The 8,331-nt window shown below is 53.5% G+C and overlaps 2 protein-coding genes across 6 annotated transcripts; one reads left to right on the plus strand and one right to left on the minus strand.

The window, feature by feature from the left end:
• Positions 1 to 541: 541 nt before the first annotated feature.
• NNAT (neuronatin) lies at positions 542 to 3,141 on the minus strand. Of its 5 annotated transcripts, XM_081033440.1 has the most exons (4): positions 2,822 to 3,141; positions 2,540 to 2,642; positions 1,745 to 1,825; positions 614 to 1,521 (listed from the first exon to the last, which is right to left on the minus strand). In XM_081033440.1, exons 1-4 carry the CDS (start codon positions 3,046 to 3,048, stop codon positions 1,432 to 1,434), a joined length of 501 nt encoding a protein of 166 aa, XP_080889566.1. In that variant the 5' UTR covers positions 3,049 to 3,141; the 3' UTR covers positions 614 to 1,431. The 5 variants fall into 5 exon arrangements, with proteins under 5 accessions (XP_080889568.1, XP_080889569.1, XP_080889566.1 ...); XM_081033442.1 differs by lacking the exon at positions 2,540 to 2,642 and having other exon boundaries at positions 542 to 1,521; positions 2,822 to 3,017; XM_081033444.1 differs by lacking the exon at positions 2,540 to 2,642 and having other exon boundaries at positions 1,158 to 1,521; positions 1,750 to 1,825; positions 2,822 to 3,014.
• Positions 3,142 to 4,787: 1,646 nt separating this feature from the next.
• Positions 4,788 to 5,341, plus strand: BLCAP (BLCAP apoptosis inducing factor). The gene has a single exon (XM_081033445.1). The coding sequence runs from the start codon at positions 4,939 to 4,941 to the stop codon at positions 5,200 to 5,202; it is 264 nt and encodes an 87-aa protein (XP_080889571.1). The 5' UTR covers positions 4,788 to 4,938; the 3' UTR covers positions 5,203 to 5,341.
• Positions 5,342 to 8,331: the final 2,990 nt, after the last annotated feature.

Consider the following 8,331-nt stretch of genomic DNA (forward strand, 5'->3'; position numbering starts at 1 on the left):
CTATAGTGGTCCTGGTAGAGGTTCTAGAGCCTGGAGGGGCGAGGGAAGCACCACAGCACCGCTTATCCCATCCTTACTGTCGAGTCAGTGCCCAGCCTACCCTGTGCTCATTTCCTTGGAGCTCCTGAACGCTGAGAAGGCTGTATGTACTGAGGTCCTGATAAACCCCCTTGGCCCCTGACACCCCATTTTGAGGGCTACTCCCACCATTCCCCTCCTCCCATCTTTCCCAGTGGTTATGTGCTGAGGCCCCATAACCCAGGACAACTGAAGGCACCCAGCCCTCTCAGGAGGGGTAAGTGGTCCCTTATGCTGAGACCACAAGTGAAGACCTTTCTCTTTGCAGAGGGGGATGTGGTCCTTTATCCCAGGACAGTGTCAAGTTGAGATGGAAGTGGGTGTGTGAGGGTCCCAGTGTATTACCATTTTGTTGCCTCCCCTCCCTCTGCCAAGCAGTGTGCCCACTCCGCAATGGGCACATCAGCCCTGTCCTAGAAGTAGGTGTTGAAGCCGCAAAAGAAGTTACAAGAGACAGCTTTTTGGTGCGCCTCCACCAGCCCGCAGGGTCCTGGGACACTTGCGAGACAGGAGAGGTACTGGTTTTTTATTTTTTGTAGAGGTGGTCCCTGTCCTCCAGGAGCTTACAATCTAGCTGGGGAAACACAACTAATGCACACTTATACAATCAGTACAATTAGCAAGTACCACAATATTGACCACAATTGCGTGAGACCAGGGAAAAGCAAGATCAGTGAGGGGCTGGGGGCTCAGAGAGGGTGTTTTAGTCGAGACGGGATTCGTTTACGGGATTCGTTTACGGGTTGAAAAGGTCCAAATTGAGTGACACATTTCTTTCAGGTGGGATGCGTTTGGGAGGCAGTGAGGGGAAAGGGGGAATTGAGGGAGCAAAGGCAGCAAGGCTGGAATGCACGTGCGTGCCCTGGGCGAGGACAGTGAGAGGCCCTCCTTCACCCACGCCCTCCAGGCCCGCCACATGGGCACGAAGTTGGTGCCTTGTCTGCTGCTCGGAGATTCAGGGCTTCCGGCTGGTGATTGTTGGCATGTCCATTCTGCTGGCTCGTGTGGTTGTCGTGATGTCTGCGGTGGGGCTGAGATGTCGCCGTCCGGACTTGGTCCAGATCAGAATGCCTATGCCCAAATCTCAGAGGTCTGCTCCCTCCAACCCCCTCCTCCCTCTACCCCGCCACGCAGAGGGACGGGTGCAAAGGGGTTGGGAAAGGATCTGGTATTGTCGTCATTGCCGGTGCTGCCTCTCCCGGGGCCTACCAGCCCCTCACTGACCTTGGCAAGTGCTCCTCTGGCGAGAGAGCACAGGGGACCCCCCATTCCTGCGCGGCACTGGCTCCCATGCTGGGCGAGATGCACAGGAGCACCTGGTGACGCGGCCGCCCAGGGCTGGGGGCTGGGGCCTCAGTTGGGGGCTCGCCGGCGCTCTCCCAACACCTGCCGCCCGGTCCTCGACACGGTGTATGCCAGCTTCTGCAGGGAGTACCTGAACACCTGTAGTGAGAGACCCAGGACCTGCCCTTAGAGGCGGGCACCCGAAGCCTGTGTACAGCGCTGCTGTGCCCCCCCGCGCCCCACCCCCTGCCCCGCCCGCCTGTCCAACTAGGAGAAGCGGGCCCGGGCGCAGCTCGTCCACGAGTCAGGGCAGCTGGAGCTTTTCCAACTGTGCTGAAGGCTGCATGGCGGCAAGCTGATTGGACCCACAACTTAGGTATACCTCACTTCTTGCAATGGGCTGGGTCCCTGGAGGATTTCGAAAAGCGAATCCTACCCAGTAAATGCAGCATTCCAGGAACACCTTGAAGGAAATATGCGATTCCTTTGGCAAAGGATTCCTTTAGCAGGGAATTCTTCCTGCAAAGGGTGCTTTTAGGGTAAATGATTTTAAGGAAAGCGCTTTCTTTTGGTGTCTTTCTTTTTACACAAAGCATTTTGCCCTTTTTTAAAAAAAATAAAGCGAATTGGTGTTTTTGGAAGCGTTTTTTTTCTCTTCCATTTTTCCTGCGAGGAGCCTTTTCCTCTCATTGTTTTCCTCAAAGCGCTTTCATCCGATTCATTTTTCTGTTAGCTCCTTTGTCTAATTTTTTTCTGCAATGCGCTTTTTACCTAATGCATTTTTTTCTGCCAAGTGCTTTTGTCTGATTTATTTTTCCTGCAATGCGCATTTTCTTGAATTCATTTTTTCCCGCGAATTACTTTTTTTCTAATTGGTTGTGGGTTGGGTTTGGGAGGATTTCTTTCTTTCATTTCTTTTCTTTTTCTTTCTTTTTTTTTTTTTTTTTGCGAAATGCATTTTGTTTTGTTTTTTGTGAGGAGTGCTTTTTTCTAACTTCTTTTTCGTTCCACCCCCGCAAGCGCTATATATATATATTTTAGAGAAAATTTCCCCGCAATGCGCAGTTTTTTAAGGCGGAAAAATTTCGCTCTGCGAGCTGTAAAGTCTCTTTTCGCAAAACCGAAGTGCCCCGCCTCCCTCCTGGGGTCGAGTCTGGGTGTAGCGGATTTTTCTTACCACGTTGGTCGCTAAGAGCCTCGGCGTTCGTCGGCGGCTGGCGCCCGCCGCGCCCCAACTCTTTGTTCCCGGCCGGGCGCGGGCGCACTGAGAAGGGTCTGCGCTAGGAGGAGGGCGCAGGGAGCGGGTGGGGGCGCGTGGTGCTGGCCGCGGCACTCGGGTAGGCAGGGATCGCGGCAATCAAGATAGGACAGGTAGAGGAGACGGCAATTGCAACGTGGGCTTGCCGGTTCAGGGGCGCGCATCAGGACCCCGCTCCCACCGGAACCCAGGCACACTTACCTGCAGCAGCACGCGGAAAATGTACCAGCCGATGATGAGCAGTTCCGCCGAGGCTGCCGCCACTGCCGCCATGGTTCCGAGAGCGCTGCGAGGGTGGTTGAGAGCGAGTGCTGCCGAAGGCCGCGGGTTCGCCGAGCGCCGCTGGTCTCCCGGAGTCCGCTGTTGGGCGCACTGCCGCAGCCGCGGTTGCCGCGCCTTAAGTATCCACCCACCGTTCGAGTGCGCATGCGCCCTTGGGGGGGGTCCGTGAGGAGGGGTAGCCAGGGGCGCTCCTCATTCGCCAGGAGAGGAAAAAATAATCCATCTGCTCTTTCCACACCGACCCCCGCCTCCCGAGTTTCATCTTAGCCCCTTTCCAGAAGATTCTGCCGTGCCTGCCTTTAAATTTTAGTGTAAAATGGAGGGGAACTGCAACTCTGAGTAACGCTCAGGGCAAGGGTAGGGGGTGCGCGCCTCTGGGTGCGGAGCCCCTCTCTTCGAGCCGAGTGTCCAGTGCCACACCACACCCACCTTGGGTATGCATGGAAACCTAGTTTAGAGAGCGGTCATCTGCCCCGCGGAGCAAGAAAAGATGCCCCTTAGGAGCCTTGGCTTCACAAACCTGTGCTCAACACTTTTTCTGATAGTCGGTGTGTTGTAAGCCCACACCCTCTGCTTCACGAGAGTCACTGAGCGCCTAACCTTTTCCCCGATTACTGGAGTCCCACTTCTTACGGTTGTAGATCTAGGGCGGTGGCAATTATAGGGAGCCTAGCCAGGGCACTAAACTCGAGGCGGGAAAGCGGTAGTCACCGCGGATCTACCGCGCAGGAGGGATGCCGGAGGGATTGGCACCTTTGTACGCGCGGAAGGGATGGGATGAGCTCTCCCGAGAAGTGTTCGGAATCAGCCCGGGGATAGTTGGCTGCTGGACGGGTCATTTCAGTCTGTCTTCTGCACCCCTTCCCCCGGGCCCTTGGTAGCTCTTCCTCAGCCAGCGAAGTTCTTTGTACCAGTGGTGCCGGGCGGCTGGAGTGGGGTTTTGCTACCGCCACCAGAGGGTTGTGGCTGCCGTAGCTCCGTTTCCACGCGCAGCGGGAAGATCTGAACGCCAGTGAGGTCCCGGTGCACCGGTGTCCCTCCTCTGGAGAGCCCCCCTCTCCAGCGAGCCGCCTGCTACAGCGGCCAACTGGCATTTGCCCCTATGTGGATAGAAAATTAAGTTTGATTAAAAGCTCACAGAGGTCAAGTTCTATACAGTGCCAGCAGCAGCAGGAGTGTAAGTGATCCAAGCAAGGTCAGTTTGGACGAAGTAGCATGATGATTTTCTTTTTTCTCTTTCTACATCGACTTTCGAAGAAGTTGGCTGGTTTGGACAAAATGACGCCAGTCTATTTGAAAAAGGCAAGCTTGTCCCAGGCTGCCACCGCAAAACAAAATATTTGGTGGTGGTGCTGCCGCTGCAGCTTGCGACGATCCATTGCTTGTGATCTCCGGCGGGCAGGGTGCCTTCGCTGTACTCGCCTCCGAGCACCTGCTGTGACAGATCCCCGTCCTTAGCCTGTGGGGGCCCAGCACGGAGCCCGTGGCCGGCGCAACCACAGCGCGGTATTGTGAGGTCTGGACCCCTGAGGACGGGCCGCAGCCCCAGGAGGCGATACATGATCTCTGCTGGGCAGGGCCCAGGCAAAGCCGTCCGCTGTGACCTGCCGGAAGAGCCCTCTGGCGGAGCCCCTGAGACGCCCAGGGGAGACACCCCAGGAGGCTTCCTGAAGTGGTGACTGGGAGAAGAGGAGACTTTCATGGGCGGGCGGGGAGGAAAGGGCATTCACATTTGCTGTTGTTAACCATGATCCATTTTCCCAAATAAGTATACATTCTGTTCCTGTTTTTTTTTTTTTTTCCTGTCTGTCTGTCTGTCTGTCTTTTTTGTCTGTTTGTTGTGTTGACTTTTCTCTTCAGGATCCTTGCTGCCTTGGTGATCCCGGGCTGACAGCCAGAGAGCACAGCGGCTCAGCTCCTGCAGAGTGAGGGTTGAAGAAAGCAGAGGGCAGCTGCCCACGCCTGCTGGCTCCCATTAGGTCGGTTCCTGCAGCGGTGCCCGGCAGCCTTGGCGAAGGCCCTGCCCGGCAGAGATCATGTATTGCCTCCAGTGGCTGCTGCCCGTCCTCCTCATCCCCAAGCCCCTCAACCCCGCTCTGTGGTTCAGCCACTCCATGTTCATGGGCTTCTACCTGCTCAGCTTCCTCCTGGAGCGGAAGCCTTGCACAATTTGTGCCTTGGTTTTCCTGGCAGCCCTGTTCCTCATCTGCTATAGCTGCTGGGGAAACTGTTTCCTGTACCACTGCTCCGATTCCCCGCTTCCGGAATCCGCGCATGACCCCAGCGTTGTGGGCACCTAACAGCCTGCCCAGTTAGCTTTCCAAGGAAGCAGAAGACGGGAGGGGAGGCATTGACATAGGTCATAAAGCATTGGAGTTTCAAATCCCGCGGCCCGCGGGTGCCACATTCCTGACGGCGCCTTTTTGGCCTGTGATGTTTTATCCTTATAATGTGAATAATAGCACTGACCGGTGCTTTTATTGTAGAGTCCTATAGTCGTGGGTGGTCTTGTAGTTGTGTGTGTTCTGTCCCCATCTTGGTCCCAGCTGGCAGGATGGCCACCCCCTCGCCTCATTCCTGCGAGGAGTCTGCACCCATCCTGGTCCACTACCCCAGCATGACCTGGGCAGATAAAATGCCAGTCTCATTGTCACCTCCATGACCCCTCCTTGTCAGGGTCTCCTCCCTTCCCAGAATGTTCCCAACTCCTCAGTCCCTGTCCTGATGGCCCTTTAGTTCTCTTCTACCCCTTTCCTTTTTTGGGGGGCACCTGTCCAAGACAGGGCTCATTTTTGCACTTATCTCGAATTTAAAGAGATTGCTGACGCCCAAGAGCCTCGCTTTTTCATCTTTCCTTGGTCAGCAGGCTAGACAGAAACATGTCTTGACTGTTTGTTGTTCACAAATCTCCAGTATTTTTTCACTTCATTTTAAGAAAAGAAGTAAAAGATACGTGTTGCTCTTTCCCCCGGGTGTCTGGGCTCATGCTCAGCCTCCCTTCCTTCGCCCTTCCTCCGGCCTTCCTCAGCTGTCCCGAGGAGGGGGGGGGGGGGCTCACTGTGTCCCCTGGGATTGCTCCGCAGGATTGAGCTGTGGTGTGTTCACGTAGATCTAGCAGTCCCGGCCGAGTGAACGGGAGAGGATCTGTGTGTTTCCTGACAGCCATGAGCCCCTATCTTGATAGGTGTTTGGATATTTTTTGGTGTGCCGTACGTGTGTGTGTACGTGTACAAATCCATGTGTATATTCCTTTTAAAGAAACTTCATTGAATGTGTTCTGATTTTGAGGTTTAGCAATAGGTAGCCATCGTAGGTGCCGCTGCAGTTTTTATTTAGCATGGGGGTTGCAGAGTGACCAGCACACTGGACTCAGAGGTGGTTCAGACGAGACAGAGGGGGGCAGTGGCCATCGTCCTCATGCCAGGAGCTCCTTCAGACCTGCACACGTAGACTGTACCTTGTGAAGAATACACGGGAAGGCTTGGTGACTGTCACTGACTTTTGTCTGCGCTTCCATCACAAGTGTTGGCACACGAGACTTTCTCCTGGCCCTGCCCACTGGGGATCAGCGCGGTTGTCCTTTCGGCCTAAACCGTCCATCTTTCTCTCGCCTGAGCAGGGAGGAAAGTGGGCCAGGCAGAGGACAGAGCTGGAGGCCGTCCACCTAGGGAATGGGACCGCGAGGCCACACTTGTGGAACATTTGGACTGCTATTCCAGAGCTTTTATTTCTGGTGTGTTCGTTGCACAGCTGTTTGAAATGTTTAATAAAGCTTTATAAACTTTACTTTGTGGTTTTATGTGGCTGCAGTCCATTTGGGTCGTGGTGTTCGATTTCTAAGTTGGTGGGGTGCAGGAGGTAACATGGAGGGGCTGAGTCCTTGGCGCCAGAGTACCTTAGCCCGAAAATTTGATCTGCTCTCTGGAGAGCAGATGGTGGGGTTGGGGAAGGGGGAGCAGAGGGCAGGCCAGGCGGCGAACAGGAGGGAGTCTGAAAGTTTTCAGAGATGAGACATTTGCGTTTCTCAGCTCCCATGGCTTCTCGCCTGAAACTGTTTCCCTCCATAGGAGATTTGAGTAACCGATCCCTTGACAAACAACTTAAGACAGCTGGAGCTCTAATCATCAAGGATTTTTATGGTGCTGCTTTTGAAGTAAAAATAAAGTGAAACCCCTTATGGCATTCCAAGTGGAAAAATAAATAAGACTGGCCATCCAACCTGGGGGCTCAAGGCAATGGCTGCACGCGCCACAGTGGTGCAGTTCCGTGTGGCCGGCGTCCTGTGGTTGTGACCTGAGACAAAGCAGGGTAGCTTGTCAGTGTCCTGTGCTGGGTGTCCACCTCTCAGTCTCTTCTAGAAAATGTAACGAGCTCTGTGCAAGGCACTGGGCTATGGGGAGGGTTTATTGAGAGAACAGTTGCAAAAGGGCTTTGGTAATTTCACAGAAGTTCACCTGTTCTACCTAGACTGTTTTTCATTTCTTGCTGTAAAGTTTTATGTAGTTTTCTCCTGTCCTTCTAAATCTCCCAATTGTCAGTTTTTCATTTGTTTCCTTCCTAGCGTTGCTTGTCAGTGCTTTCTCTTTTCTTGGTCAAAACTTGCCATAGATTTTGTCCATTGTAAAGACATTTTCAAAGAACCAACCTTTTATGGATTATATCTGCTGAGTATTTTTCCTATCTGATTCTCTAGTGCTTTTATCTCTGAATTCTTTTCTGGGTTTCTGGATATATTTCGTAGTTCAGCAAAGTCTTGACAAGCTGAGGAATCATGCACGTGGAAGGGTTGATTTGTTCAGCAAACACTGAGCCCCTGTACCGTGCTTGCTGGGGATCTCAGGGGCGAGACGAGGCCTGACTGTACGGGACCACGTGATTCTAGCCTAGTGGGAAGACTTAAGAAAATAGACAATTGCAAATTCCAAAAACAAAACAAACAAACAAAAAAGGCTTTTGTGGCCCCACTCTCCTGTGGAGACACCTGGATGATAAATGAAGCCAAGATTATTGCTTATTTTGCTCTCCCTCAGAAAGCAGCTTTCTGTTGTAGGTCAAACCTTGCTTAAGAGTCACAAACAGGCCTCCCTCTGAAAGATTTCTGACCCTTTCCAGCAGGGCGCCTGCAGCCCACCCCCTCCCCAGGTGACTGCCACATCAGCATTCTGTTTGCCCACAGTGCTTTCCACCTTGCCAAGGCACCCCCCGCAACATCTCGTCCCCCTTCCTGAGATGCTTTTTAAGAAAATGAAAATTAGATAACCTCTTCTGGAAAGGAGCAGCGGCACCGGGCCGTAGCAAGACACGCTCTGCAATTATGCTGGTCTCTGGGCTCCTAATATGACATGGTTTCTCACGAGATACCTGGTAACCCCAAGACCCCGTGTGGCCTAGCTCCGGGCTTCTTTGGGAACTGGTCTGTGCCCTGCTCT

This window comes from Rhinolophus hipposideros (assembly GCF_964194185.1).
Source record: "Rhinolophus hipposideros genome assembly, chromosome: 22".
Lineage (NCBI taxonomy): Eukaryota > Metazoa > Chordata > Mammalia > Chiroptera > Rhinolophidae > Rhinolophus > Rhinolophus hipposideros.